This window comes from Calidris pugnax, unplaced genomic scaffold, assembly GCF_001431845.1.
Source record: "Calidris pugnax isolate Ruff unplaced genomic scaffold, ASM143184v1 scaffold50, whole genome shotgun sequence".
Taxonomy (NCBI): Eukaryota; Metazoa; Chordata; class Aves; order Charadriiformes; family Scolopacidae; genus Calidris; species Calidris pugnax.
In genome coordinates this window covers 3168958-3183645 of record NW_015090780.1, presented here as the reverse complement: position 1 = coordinate 3183645, position 14688 = coordinate 3168958, and the positions used below count along the sequence as shown (strand labels likewise).

At 45.9% G+C, this 14688-nt stretch overlaps 2 protein-coding genes across 2 annotated transcripts in view; both read left to right on the top strand.

Annotated features, from left to right (window-relative positions):
* Positions 1–3298, top strand: part of MRGBP (MRG/MORF4L binding protein) — a 4359-nt gene extending 1061 nt beyond the window's left edge. Inside the window, exons 2-6 of the mRNA XM_014954966.1 lie at positions 7–120; positions 701–822; positions 1353–1434; positions 1561–1635; positions 2713–3298. Coding sequence (XP_014810452.1) covers positions 7–120; positions 701–822; positions 1353–1434; positions 1561–1635; positions 2713–2900 — 581 coding nt within the window. The 3' untranslated portion in view covers positions 2901–3298. The remainder of the gene's footprint in view (positions 1–6; positions 121–700; positions 823–1352; positions 1435–1560; positions 1636–2712) is intronic.
* Positions 3299–5820: 2522 nt separating this feature from the next.
* OGFR (opioid growth factor receptor) overlaps positions 5821–14688 on the top strand; it is a 25631-nt gene continuing 16763 nt past the window's right edge. Inside the window, exons 1-7 of the mRNA XM_014956807.1 lie at positions 5821–6092; positions 9976–10038; positions 11079–11163; positions 11556–11634; positions 12061–12127; positions 12442–12590; positions 13132–13492. Coding sequence (XP_014812293.1) covers positions 5883–6092; positions 9976–10038; positions 11079–11163; positions 11556–11634; positions 12061–12127; positions 12442–12590; positions 13132–13492 — 1014 coding nt within the window. The 5' untranslated portion in view covers positions 5821–5882. The remainder of the gene's footprint in view (positions 6093–9975; positions 10039–11078; positions 11164–11555; positions 11635–12060; positions 12128–12441; positions 12591–13131; positions 13493–14688) is intronic.

The following is a 14688-nucleotide window of genomic DNA, read 5'->3' as shown; positions in this document are numbered from 1 at the left end:
CGGCAGCGGCGGCGGCCGCCGCCCCGGAGCCCGGCGTACCGGCGGAGGAGGCGGTGGTGGTGTGGAGCCCTGAAGTGGAGGTTTGCCTCTTCCACGCCATGCTGGGCCACAAGCCCGTAGGTGAGAGCAGGCCGCGGCCGAGCCGCGGCCTCGAGTAGCGGCGCTGGCCGGGGAGGAGAACCAGGCGCTGGGCCCGGAGCGGGGGGGAGCGGCCTGGCCGCGCCGCGGTGCTGCCCCCAGCGGCCTCCTGGGCCCGCTGCCGGCCCGGGGCCCCGGGGCTTCTCCTGAGCGTGACGGGGCCCTGTGGGGACGGAGCGCCGTGTCTGCCCGGCCTCCTCGGCCACCCCTCCCCGGGGCACGGAGGCGGGCGGCCCTCGGCCCCCGCTGCCTTCGCCTGCCCTGCCTTGCTGCCTCAGGCTTCCCCTCGGTTGTATTTCATCAGCCGCTCCAAAAGCCCAGGCTGCGGCCGTGTGTGGAAGCATTTACCCCGTGGGGCGCCCTCAGCCCTTCTCCAGAGCAGCATTTCTAATGTAGGGTGGTACAAAATGCTGGTATTTACCAGCCTGGCAGGGCTGCCCAGGTCCCTCCCATGCTGGACGGTTTCCCTGTAACGACAGGATGGGATTTTCACTTTTATTTTTTTTCTTTTTCGTTGTGTAGCACAGGTAGAGCTGTTAATTGCACTGAGTTCTTCCCCCAGGTGTGAACCGCCATTTCCACATGATTTGTATCCGAGATAAATTCAGTCAGAATATTGGACGGCAGATTTCTTCCAAAGTGATTTGGGACCACCTGAGCACCATGTATGATATGCAGGCTCTTGTGAGTATAAAGGACTGGTGCAAGCACGTTATTGTTTCTTAAAGGTCGGGATTTTTGACAGGCCAAAATCACTGGCCTAACATACCTTTCATGTCATTAAGAATTACGTGTCGTTCCAGTGAGTTGATGAGGTTTTCCTTATCAAAGGCAGTAAAACCTGCAGTGCTTTGTTGTTGGGGGTTTGTTTTTTTTTTCCATGCTGCATTCTGACTTTTACTGCCTAAATGCGGTTGCAACAAACATAGGTACTTAAGTGCCAAATAGGGAGGTTATATTGTGTGTCCATAAGAATTTACCATGGTTGGATTCCAGAAATTATCTCAGATGATCATGAGTCATGATCTCAAGTATTTTTACCTTAATAATCAGTTTGACATGAGGAGCCTCCTGGCTCTCTAGAGTTTGAAGCATCTTGTTAAGAATGATTTAGCTACTAATTGCATGTAAAATAGAACTTGAGATTGCACTTCTAAATCCAAATTAAAGTTTTTAACAAAGGAATTCATAGAGATCTTTCTTTTCTTTCTAAGCATGAATCTGAGATTCTGCCGTTCCCTAATATAGAGAAGAATTTTGCTCTTCCTGACGAAATGATTCAAGAAGTGAGAGAAGGTAAGATGTGACAGCAGGTTCTTACTCTTGATTGCTCTAATCTCATCTTGGAATAGGTAGTTCAACAGAACTACTAATCCAGAAAAAGTTCTTTAAAACCATCTAACCTAACAATCCTTTCTGTAGGAAAAGTAATGATAGAAGAAGAAGTGAAAGAAGAAATAAAAGAAGAGATGGAAACGCATGCAGGGCCAGAAGAAGGTAAATTTGTAACTCTCTACTGTGTAATATAAGATTAAAAAAACAACTGTAACTCTGAGAAATTAATGTTAAAATGTAAATCCCAAATATGTACTTTGTAATTTGTATTCAGACTTAATATATGCTCATGCTGAGAATTAGCATAATTTAAGAATGTACAGGGTAAGAGCAGTTGCCAATATCTAATACTTTGGAAGATTTCTCCTTTGCTCCTAATTCATATGTACAAAGTTGTATAGCTTTTGAGATTTTTTTGGTTTTAATATGTACTTGACAAACCCCTGGGAGTCTGAAGTAATCTAAGGATCTCTGCAAGAAAGTTGAGTCAGTTTTAGTGAACCTAAACATTCTGTGTTAGCATCTTTGTAGTCATGGGGAAAAATAGGGCCTATAAATCCAAAAAGATTGTAAGATTGTATGCTTAAATGGAAAGGCGGGCAGAGTGGGGTTTTTTATTATATTTTATTTGCATTATCTTGCTTCTTTTAAATATAAGGCTTATTTTCCTAACACTTTGCTGTAGAACAGAGAGTCAAATGCGAACAGTAGTGATCCTGCTATTTACCTTAACAAACCAAGCCAACTGTTAACTACATAATTTGGTAATACTTCTATCACAGAATAAGTGTTGTTTTAAGATTGAGTGTAATAAAAGATCTAAAACTGTATTTTAAGAATATATTAAATTTCACATTTTGAGTGTTCAGTTTTAAAACCTATCTCTAATACCAAATGTAATGACCATTGCAGATTATAAATTTCATAGATTGGTCCTGTGTTCTGTAAGTGTTCCTATTAAGTAATTTTAAGTGCTGTTTAATTCCACTTAATGAATTTCATTTTTAGCCTGTCACAACCTATGCCTGTCTTTAAAGCAAATAATAAAAGCAAGACGTGCCTTTCCTACAGAAGATTTTTCCTTTAAAAGTGAAAGTCGTACTCAAGCGGTGGTTTAAATATGCTGAGAATTGAGTGGTTTGAAAAGTTTTGTGTAATATAAAAAAAATTTGATGTCACTTTCTTGTTTGCCTACGTGTGTAACTCTGATCTGGAATCATTACTCTGATCCTGTTTCAGTTTTTGCACCCTCTGGAAGTTTAGGAAAAACCACTGAAAAGCCAAGCAGCAAAGAGAAAGAGAAAACATCAGATTCTGGATCCAAGGAAGGATCCGATAAGAGGAAGCGCAACAGAGTCACTGAAAAGGTCTTGAACGCAAACAGTAACCCCTCCAGTCCGAGTGCTGCGAAACGGCGCAGAACGTAGAGCGAGCTGTGGGAGAGGAGGAACAAACTCTGGGCCACGAGGAGGGAACAGTCAAAACCAGTAGCGGGAGAGTCGCTACGTAAACTTTTTGAGAAAGGAAAAGATAATCTGAGCCAGGTATTGGAAGAATCTGCACGTTGGCTTTAATACACGTGATGAGACTTTGTCTTTCCTGGTGTGTTTTCTTGCCGGCACCGAGCAGCTGAGCGATGGGCACCTCCTCGGGGTGGCAGCTTTAGTTCACACTTATGTGACAATTCCTGTGGTTGCATTTCAAACAAGTAACGTGCTCTGCATGGGCTCAGTTCCTCAAACGAGTGCTCGGTGAAACACGGAGCCGCAGTTCGTGAAAAGCATAGGTTATTTCTATAAATACTGGGTCAGTTTTTTCTGCCATTGCTTTGGGTTGCATTTCAAACAAGTAACGTGCTCTGCATGGGCTCAGTTCCTCAAACGAGTGCTCGGTCAAACACGGAGCCGCAGTTCATGAAAAGCATAGGTTATTTCTATAAATTTTGGGTCAGTTTTTTCTGCCATTGCTTTCTTGCCACCTTTGGATATTACAGACCCTCTGTGGGTAACGTTTGGCTGTTTTACTTCGTACAAACATAGCATTTGTATCAAATGACTGGATTTGTTGGTTCAGTAAAACTAAAATTCATTTAAATACAAATAACTACTGAGTTGAAATATTCTTTCACTCCGTTTGCTGGAGGAACTTTTACGTCTTTCACCCAGTGACGTAACATTTTTCAATCTTTATAAGTTTATGTATCGTAAATGAAGTGAAAATTATAATTCCCCTAGAATAATAATTAGTTAAGTGTCCTAAATAAAATACCCAGTGATGTCACACGGTTTTGTAAGGGATCAGCTGAGCTGCGTGTGAACTTGGAGATGATGCTTCGTGCATTTGTACTATAGCAGTGTATGACAGTGGGGTTTGTACTTGATTATTTATTTTTTTAAAGCAGTTTTAGTAGATGTCAATGGAATTGGTGTTCCAAAATGTTAATTTTTTTTTTTACATCTTAAGAATCTTACTGACATTGTAATGTTTATCTTTTCTGTGCTGGAATGTTAAGATTTGATGAAGTTGTTATTTTTCTGGAAAAAAACAACTGACCGCAATCAACAAACACGTGTTCAGTGGTGAACGGAGTAGGCTGAAATGTTACTGAGTTTGTTTCACCGTAATAAAAAGAAGAATTACTTCTTAATCTGTCAGTATTGCCTTCAAGGCCAGAAACTAGGAATCCACGAGTTTTTATTCTAGGTACGTAGCCAAGTTCTTGTCTGCCTTCTTTGCTTCACCTGTTTTATACCAAGAATAAACTGGACTTGTTTTTATTTTACTAAATGGTTATTGTTGTGTAACTTGATTAAAAATTTGGCCCAGCTTATTTTGAAAGTTATTTTAGGTATCTTAAACCTTTAGTGAAATTGGTCAAAAGGGCCTACCTGGTTTGGTTTTGGTTTTTTACTAGTTTTACCTGGATCTTGGGAATTACGACCCAATTTTTGTAAGATGTTTGTTGAGAAGTCCTGGCCTGGTGGACTCCATGGACAGGCTGCTGTGAGTTTCCAAACGAGGATTTTCTCTGTTCTAACAAGAAATTGTGAAGTTCTGAGTTGAGAAGATGAAGTTTTTGTTGCAGTCTGTTGGGAGCTCACCAGTTCACCATCTGGGAGGCACTGGTGAGCTCGGGGAGGTCAGAACTTTGCTGGGATGGCCACTCTAAGCACTCTTAAGGTGTTTTAGGGTCTGAAATAGCGGGGCATAAACAGATTCTGACCTGAAAGGGATGAAATGCCTTGGCTTTGGTGCTGCTTTTGAGCCTTGCAAATTGTCCCGTGAGGTGCCCACCAGCTGGAGAGCTCCACGGAGCTCTGCTTCCTAGGAGAGGTCCTACGGGTGTCTCCGTGGGTGGAAACTGAACTTCTGTAACCTTGCGTGAGGTTAAATTAAAGCTCCTGGCTTTAATTTTGAAGTTTTAGAAAAACCCTCAATTTATTTGGTAGGATCAAGTTCCTGGAAGTTGTGATCGTGTGTCACTTACAGGTCTGTCACCCAAGGGAGCGCTGAAAGGTGAATGCCTCTTCAATTCCTAAGGAAACAGCAGAATTGAAGTGCTTCTTACTTGGTAGTGATCTTCAGAGATCTTGGCCATAAAGTGCAAATTTTGTTACTTTCAAGTCCCCTGCTTTGTGAGTAAATCCCTTTCATCCAAGGGATTCTATTCAATTTTTTTTTTTAGCTATACCAATGAAATGTTTTTTTTTTTATAGCTTAGGAATGTGGCATCACGGTGTGCTGATCTATCTCCCAACACCACCCTTGGAGCAGGGAGACCCCACTTGGGCTCTCCTGGCCATTCCACAGGTTTTTTTTTAGGAATTTGCTAGCTGCCGTTGGACTTTTGGAAGACATAAATGCTTTATATGACCTGAGTGCCGTAGCTCTCCTTTTCCCCCTTTCCCTTTCACCGATCCCTGGCTCTCGGAAGGACTGCTTTTATATTCCTTTCCTAAGGAATATAAACATCTCTTAAGAGAGGAGAATTCCCGCTCCGTGGAATGTTTGTCCCTTCGTGGACGAAGGAGGGGACTCCCCCGCTGCTCCAGCGCCGGCTTTCCAACAGCAGCCCATTGGTGCGGCCCAGGGGGTTCCATATCCTGCCCAGCACCCCTTACTGCTGCCCGGAATTAACCTTTTCTCCTGTTTTTCCCCCCGGAACGAAGGGAAGGTTCCCACGGAACGACCCCGGCGGCGCGAGTGCGTGCGGGGCGAGGGACGGGGCGGGCACAGGGACCGCGCGGCGCCCAATGGAAGGGGGCGGCCGGGCGGGCGGCGACCAATGGGATGGGCGGTACCGCAGGAAGGGGGCGGGGCGTACCGGCGCTTCCGTCCTCCCCCTTGTCCCCGTCCCCCCCCCACGTGCCGGGCTTTGTGCCGGGGGCCCTTTCGGTTTCCCTTTGCCCATGGCGGCCTGGTTCGGCTGCTGGGAGGAGAGCGGCCCGGCGGAGGACGAGGCGGGCTTCTGGAGGTACGACTCCACCTGGGAGGAGGACGACGACGACGAAGAGGATGAGGATGGCGGCGAGGCGGAGGCGGCGGCAGGCGGGGAGGAGGCGGAGGATGCAGCGGAGCAGCCGGTACCCGGCTGGGCGCAGGGCTGCCGGCAGGCCCAGGTGGGTACCGGGGGTGCGGGGGGGGTCTCCCGTGGGCACGGAGTGTTCCTCCGACGGCCGCGGGGGCAGTGCGCTGGGTCTGGCCGCCCCCTCCGTGCCCCAGGGTCCCCGGGAGTCACCCCGGCCCTTGGGGACCTGGGCGGACCGTGCCTCTGGACTGGGCACTGGTGGGGCCTCACCTCGAGGGGTGGCTTCAGCTCTGGGCCCCTCATTACAAGAAGGACATTGAGGGGCTGGAGCGTGTCCAGAGTAGAGCCACCAAGCTGGGGAGGGGTCTGGAGAACAAGTCACCCGAGGAGAGGCTGAGGGAACTGGGCATGTTGAGTTTGGAGAAGAGGAGGCTGAGGGGAGACCTCATTGCCCTCTACAGCTCCCTGAAAGGAGGGTAGAGAGAGGTGGGGGTTGGCCTCTTCTCTCAAGGGAATAATGCCAGGAGCAGAGGAAATGGTCTGAAGTTGGGGCAGAGAAGGTTTAGATGAGATATTGGGAAGAATGACTTTCCTGAGAGGGTGGTCAGACACTGGAACAGCCTGCCCGGGGAGGTGGTGGAGTCACCATCCCTGGAGGTGTTTAAGAAGCATATAGACGTGGCACTTCAGGGCATGATCTAGTGCCCAAGATTGTTGGTTTGTGGGTGGAGGTGATGTGGTGGGATGTTGTGTTTTGGTTTTGGGGGTTTTTTTGGTGTGGTTTGTATTTTTTTGTTAAGGTTGGACTCGATGATCTCAGAGGTCCCTTCCAACCATGGTGATTCTGTGTGTGATTGATGTGCACATGTGGACCCCCCCCCGGGCCACCTCCTTAGTGTATCTGGGCGCCTTCTCCGTTGTCCCAATTACTGTCAGGAACTGGAGCAGCTTAAAATACCCGGAGGAGGTTAAAGGGGTTTGTCCCAGCAGCGATTCTCGGCTGCGGTTCTCTCCTCAGCCCGGTGGGGCTGATCTTCAAAGGGAGGAGGCCAGAAATGAGCTCTGGGGGTGGCGAAGGCAGAGGTGTGCTGTGCCTCTGTGATCTCTTGAAATTTTATTACACTGGAATTTCATATTTCTTTTCCCCACCATTCCTTGTGGTCTGGATACTTCACCCCATGAACAGAGGTTCCATCTCCTGTGTCCACCTGCCTGTCCACCGCATCCCAATGGCTGCTGAGCTTGGCATTGTGACATTGGTGTTCCTCAGAACCTCCTTGCTTTTAAGTTTTTTATTGGTAATCCTCATCTTTGTGTGGTGGCCTTTCGTACTCTTTCATGCCTCGATAAAAAGCCATCACACAACATCTGCTCGCTTTCAAAAGTGAGTCATAGCTTTTAATCTTTTTTTTAGACGTGCTGATGTTTTAGGACCCGCAGGTGTGTGGGCAGTTCTGATGAGTGAGGCAGTGCTGCAAGGTGTGAACACTTGTCTCCGGTGCCTTAAAATAACATTGATTTGAAATGAAACAACCTTGTTAGTCTTACCTCAGGTTTCCATCTTTACCATCAGTGTTCTTCAGTTTGACGTGGAGCATCACGATTTTCTTCTCTGCAAACCCGTGTCTCTGTTTTTCTGTTTTTCCTGGGTCAGTTGAAACACGGAACAGTCACTTAATTTAACTTCTCCCCTTTTGGGGAAAGGGAAACTAATGCTTCACTTGAGTTTCATTTCAGCGACTCACCCATATTCTTAGACTATAAATAGGCCAATAAAGCTTTCTAATTAATATACTTTTAAAGCCGTTTAATACTAAACTTTAGATATTTTAATAGCCATTAAGTTATTAAAATAACCTCCCTTTAAAGAAAAAATAATTCTATGCAACATAGTATTCCTAATGCTGGTGACTTCTCAAAAATACACACTTTGTACTTTGCAAAGGAAATCAGAGTTTAAATACAGCAGACGGACCTGCTCACGCTTGTCTCTGCATCTTCATAGAGTTTGCCACAGGGAATGTAGCTGGGCCTTAGTTGTGCACATAGATCTGTGAAAGGTATTTTATGTGGAATAGCTGTAATACTTAAAAAAAAAAAAGAGGCAGGGATTCTCTTTGAAGTGTTTTGCGTTGAGGGCACACTGTCAATCTTCTTGTGCATGTGGCTGGAGTCCTGGGTTTGTTCACAAGTTTTAACGCCTCCAGAACGTTCAGATTATTCTTTTTAAATGTGTTTGTTCTTCAGATTTTTTATTTTTTTCTTAGAGCAATTTCTGCATTGTGACAACTTTTCAAATGTTGCCTTACAAGGGAGGATGTTGGCCCTGAGACTTTACGCCCCTGGAATATTGTTCTGTGTCTGTAGAGAGGAGCTCTTCCTGCTGTCAGGACTCTGTCACCTCTGTCAGACAGGGCCTGGAAATTTTTGAAGGGCAGTGGGCAGGAATACAAAAAGGAAACAGTAAATCTGCTGCTATCTATTTATGCCTTTTCAACCTGCCAAGAGCATGAATCAGTTTCCAGAACTAGTTCCTACTTCTGCTGGAATAACGCTAATTCTCATTCTTCTCCCCTCAGCCTAGATGGTGTAACTTTATGCCTGAAGTGGCTGATGTCTTTATTCAACCTGGTGCTTCTGCCTTCTCCTTGCTCTCCATCAACAAGTTTCGATTCTTTTACTCAATTCTTTCAACTTCCTCATTCCTGTGTCTTCTTCTTTCATCCCTTTCAGTTGCAGCTGGTTTCCAGTTTTCAGCCAAAAGCTGTTCACACTCCTCTCCCCTGGCTTTGTTCTCCGCTTTCCTTGCCCTCTGTGCAGAGCGATGCACGCTCTGATCCGTGCGTTGCAGCTCTGGAGGGAGACACCCACTTAAACTGCTTATTGGTGTGGTGAAAAATAGGGAGGTTTGCCTTGGTTTGTCTGTCTAACCTGGAAGGAAAGGGAAGGTTCTGTTTCTCTGCTGCTTGAATAGAAGTTTATAGAGACCCAGGAACAAAACCTGCTTGGAGGGAGGGCTGAGTTTTGCTCTCTTTGCTTCCCTGTCTTGTTCTCTTTCCAACGTGCTTCAGAATGTCTTTCTCCTGCATCCAGCTTCTCTTGACACCAGCCTTACAGCCCCTGGCACTGTGGCATTGCCTCTCTCTCTATCTAGCCTTACTCTGCAGCAGACCAGTTCTTTTCCAAAACTGGACCCAGTTTGCTGTTAGCCTGTCCCACCTGGCTGAGTTAAAGGAAGTGATTTTAAAACCTCAAGTGTAAAGAATGCCTGGAAATTGATTTTTCTGTAATTGGGAGCATAATTTTCGCCATTTCCATGTGTATTAGAATTTTATCCTTGTAGTTCAAAAATTATAGTCAAAAGCATCAATGAATTTCAAGTGCTCAATCTCAGTCTCTGCGAACATCCTGAACAAAAGAACAATATCGATCTGTTCTGGCTGAACATAATGTTGTGTTTGCAGCCACTCTCTATTATTTTTTTCCCCAAATGTTAACTGTGTAGCAAAGCTTTTCATGGCTGTGTGCGTTCCTGCAGCCTGGCTGTGTTCTGGGGATGGACACCGGCGTTGGGTTTGCCAGTCCTGTGTGGGCCACGTGGCTGTGGGAAGTTCTGCCGCCTATTTTGGTCTGTGTTGCCATGTATAAAATGGCAATCTGCTGCAATGTAGACAGGCATTATTTTAGGTCATCACAAGTAATTGCATTTAAAAAACAACTCGAGCTTTATTTAATTCCTGTCACCAAAGTGTGGGGGAATCCTAGCGTGTAAATGCATATTTCAAAGGTAACTTTAAAAATCCTGCGTTGATGACTTCCCTCTATGGATAGAAGTTTCATCTCCGAAGTGCTGTGCAAGATTCATAAATTTTAAGTATGAACAATCACCAGGACAGCTGAATGGATGACTTTGTTACAATGAGATGGTACAAAATCTAATTTTATTGAGGATCTCTGATCTGTCTCTTCTCTAGTTCTCAGGCAGGCGCAACTGGACCGCGGCGCGGGACCTGCAGCGGTACAGACACCGGTACCCGGTACGCACCGAACGACGATGCGCGGGCTCTCCTGGCTCTTCCTCATCCCATGCTAAGTTTAGGAACACCTTCTCCATTCGAGGGCACCCTTTTGTCTTTCCGTTTTCAGGCTACTGTGGTTTCAGTTAGGGTAGAGTGAAGGCTTTTTATTAGGAGCTGGCACAGTGCTGTGTTTTGAGTTTGGGATGAGAAATGCTGATGATAGCGCCCTGGTGTTTTTCATTGTTGCTGAGCTCTCAAGGTCTTTTCTGCTCCTCACCCCCCTGCCAGCCATGGGCTGGGGGGGCATGAGGAGCTGAGAGGGGATACGGCCAGGAAAGAGGTGACTCTGACTGACCACAGGGACATTCTCTGGGGGGGCATGAGGAGCTGAGAGGGGATATGGCCAGGAGAGGGGCTGAGCTCTCAAGGTCTTTTCTGCTCCTCACCCCCCTGCCAGCCATGGGCTGGGGGGGCATGAGGAGCTGAGAGGGGATACGGCCAGGAAAGAGGTGACTCTGACTGACCACAGGGACATTCTATGCCATATGACATGGTGCTCAGTGTATAGAGCTGGGGGAGGGAGGAAGGGGGGGAATATTGGGAGTGATGGCATTTGTCTTCCCAAGTCACCGTGATGCATGATGGAGCCCAACCTGCCTGCCATGGAAACCAGGGAATGAATTCCTTGTTTTGCTTTGCTTGTGTGTATGGCTTTTGCCCTACATATTAAACTGTCTTTATCTTAACCCGCAAGTTTTTTCTCACTCTTACTTTTCCAGTTCTTTCCCCTACCCCAGCCTGGGGGGAGAGTGAGTGGTCCTCGCTCCTGGCTGGGGCTAAACCACGACACGGGCTCAGGACCTGTAAGAGAGTGATTAGTCAGGGGGAAGGGATGATAATGCATTATCAGAAACAAGCTGTTCCTTCCCAAAACACCCTTCAAGGATTTAGCTTGAAATGTTTAGGAAACTTGAGGGAAAGCAAGGAGAAAGAAGTGTTGAAGTAAATGCTGCCTTTTAAAAGAGTGCTGCATGTTGATTGCTTGTTCTCATCTCCAGGGGTTGATACAATCAGAAACTGAAGAGGAAGAAGAGATGTGGAACTTGAGCTTTTATAAAAATGAGATTTGTTTTTTGCCTCAGGGTGAGTACCTTGTTTGATGCAACTCTTCTGCTGGTGGTTGAATTGGTGAAAGAGTAGCTTCATCCATGTGGGACAATTAGTAAAAAAAAACCAAACCACCAAACAAACAAAACAACAAAGAAAGGGGGGAAAAAACCAACCCAAAACATAAAAACCACCAAGAATTTCCATTTTAAATGTCCTCATTGCTGCTGTATGTTCCTAAATTTTTGTTTGGTGGTAGAAAACTAAGGGTTTTTTTCTGGCTTACAAGAGTGGTTGTCTAATTAGAGAAGCTGATGCCTGTGTGCCAGCACCTGGCTCTGGGTAATGAGCCACCTTGGGTGACTGGCTAAATTTAATTTTCATTTGGTGTCATTTCTTCTTGCCTGACTCTTTCCTTTTCTTTTCAGGTTTGCACATTGACGATCTGCTTGAATTGTGGTGGGACAACTATGAAGTTCTGGAAGAAAACCATTCTTACATACAGTGGTAAAGTATCTGTCTAGTGAATTCAGCTTCCCAAAAGGCCCAGAATTACTTATAAGTGAAACTTGTGTCCACTTTATTTTTATTAAGTTGTAGTTTTCTGGAAACAATGCTGTGGAAATCCTGAAGAGTTGTGTTTCCATTGCAGCAATAGATCTCAGTCATGCTTGGTCTTACAGCCAGTGCAGAACCAAGCGTTAGGGCAAGGAGGGAGATCCAGATGAGCAAAGTATGCTGTGATCATTGGTGTAGGTGATGCTTTTATGGGAGGGATTTATTTGTCATCCAGTAAACTATGTGTCCATGTGAGGTCTCCAAGAGATGCCTGTGATATCACAGGTTTTGGAATCTTTTTTAGTTTTAATGAAATGGGTACCCTGGGTGGGGTGTCATCCTTGCTCATCTGAGCTAAAATTTCTTTCCCTTCAGGCTATTCCCTTTACGTGAACATGGGATGAACTTGCGTGCCAGACCACTCACGTGTCAAGAAATCCAGGTATTGGGAGTTTTTGTTGTCTTTTTTTTTTTCTTCTTCTTCTTTTGAGACCTGAAGGATGTTAGCATTTTCCATAAATGCCTTATATCTGAAATCTAGAGTTTTTTACATTGCTTCCTTGGGGCCTTGATGTGAACAGAGCTCCCTCAAGCACTGTTAAGCATTTTTTCTGTCTTGTGTCTGCCAGTAGCTACACCAGCAGATGAAATGTTTAGTGATATAATCAAGCCTTGTTTATAATTCAGGTGTGACTTAAACTGGTGCGGATAATTAGGGAGTTGCACCTTGTACTCGTTGGTCTGTCTTGTTTTCAGGCCTTTAAGAAATCCAAGGAAGTTATGGGAAGGTTTATACGAGCTTATCAGCTCATGCTGAGGTTTTATGGAATCATTCTCATCAACGAGGAAACTGGAGAACTTAAGAGAGCAGAGAATTGGGCTGAACGATTTCAAAACTTGAACCGGTGAGTGTTTATTTTACTGGTCATTTACTACAGCCAGGCACTTCTGTGAGAAGTGAAAAAAAAAGTCAAGCAAATCCTCAGCCCTTGAGGAACAGAGGCTTTTGTTGATAAAAGAGTTGGTTACCCAAAGTATTTTTAGCCTCTGACTGTAGGTCATCACGCTCTCTGTCACTTAATAAAGTGACAAGTATAATAAGCAGACAAACCAGCTGAGACTGATTTCCTTTTGTATGTGGTGCAGCTGTAAACAGCAGGCATTCTGCACCTTGGGCTCCTGGAGTAGGAAATAGAGACTTGGAGATGTTAATATTTGCTCTAGCAGAGGTGATTAATCCTAGCAGCCCAAGAGGGGCTGGGGAGGTGCTGCTGAAGGCAGAGAGCAGCACTAATCCCGCCCGCCCTCCCGTCTGAATCTCAAATAGTCTTTAATAGATCACAGTCAGTAATTCACAGAACATTTTGCAGGTACCCTGGGGGGGGGTTTCGTTGTGACTTCAGGTAGGACTTTCACTTAGGGACTCTGCTTATCTCTTCCTTTCAGGTATAGCCACAACAATTTGCGGATTACGCGAATCCTGAAGTGCCTGGGGGAGATGGGGTACGAACACTATCAAGTGCACTTGGTGAAGTTTTTCCTAACAGAAACCCTCGTTACGGAGACGTTACCAAATGTCAAGAGAAGTGCCTTGGATTACTTCCTGTTCACCATCAGAAGCAAACGGAAGAGAAGGGAACTGGTCCACTACGCCTGGCAACACTTCAAACCCCGGGGCAGCTTCGCCTGGGGGCCACAAGACAAACTCCTCAAGTACAGACCCCGCTCCACCAAGTCACAGCTGCACCAAAAGGCTGAAGATAAACAGCAAGCTCCTGGTAAAAAAAGTGATGATTCTGTGGAAAAGGATGAGAACCAGTCTCTAGAAGAACAGAAAGCTGGAGAGGCTGCAGACACACAGCCTAAAGTGACTGATGAAGATGTAGAAGAGAAGTTAAGTGAATGCGTTTCAAAGGGAGATAAAAAATGTGATAATTCTATGGAAAAGGATGAGAACCAGTCTCTAGAAGAACAGAAAGCTGGAGACGCTGCAGACTCACAGCCTGAAGTGAATGATGAAGATGTAGAAGAGAAGTTAAGTGAATGTGCTTCAAAGGAAGGTAAAAAATGTGGTGATCCTTTGGAAAAGCATGAGAACCAGTCTCTAGAAGAACAGGAAGCTGGAGATGCTGCAGACTCGCAGCCTCAAGTGAGGGATGAAGATGTAAAAGCGAAGTTAAGTGAATGTGCTTCGAAGGGAGGGGATGGTGATGAAGAGAAAGAGGCTTCACTTACCCAGGAGGAGGAGAAGGATTTAACCAGTGAGACTGGAGAAGTGCAGGGTGTGGCAGAGAACGACTGCACGAAGGAGAGCAAGAAGAGAAAACTGGATGCAAATATGTCAGATGCTAAAAAGAGTGGATCCTTGAAAAGCCCGAGTGATATTGAAAACATTTCCCGTAATCTGGGAGAATGTGCGATTGATGCAGAAATCCCCTCCTCAGTTCCTCTCCTACAAGCAGAAGAGGAGGAGGGAGCACTGAGGGAAGACGATGCAAACACCAAAGACTCGGCGGCGCCGGAGACCGCCGACGCAGCTGTAAAACGGAGGAAAGTTGATAAAAGAACATCAAGAACCAAAACATTCAACTTGGCCATAAACCTGGACATGGGGCCCTCTGCCTCTAGTGCCAAGTTAAATCCACCTCTTGCAAACGCTGAGGCTGAAAAAGAAAATGTCAGTGAGAAAAATGCAACTGTGGAAGCCACCAGTGAGAAGGGAGGTGGTGACGCAAATGGTGTGGAAGCCCCAGCTGGCCCCAGGATCCACAAGACGGGCCAGACTTCTCCAGTAAGTGATGGCTTGGAGTTGAGTGGAGATCAAGACAAGGCAAGGAGTGAGCAGCACGGCTGCAACAGCACGCTCCTGGGAGGCAGAGGTGAGACAGATGGGGTAGAAGAGCATAAAAAGGCAGAAAATGCAAGTGAAAAAGAGCAAGCAGAAGGCGAGGGCAAGAAACAAGTTCCAGAGAGCCTTGAGCAGAGCATGGCGTCTGCTTGTCG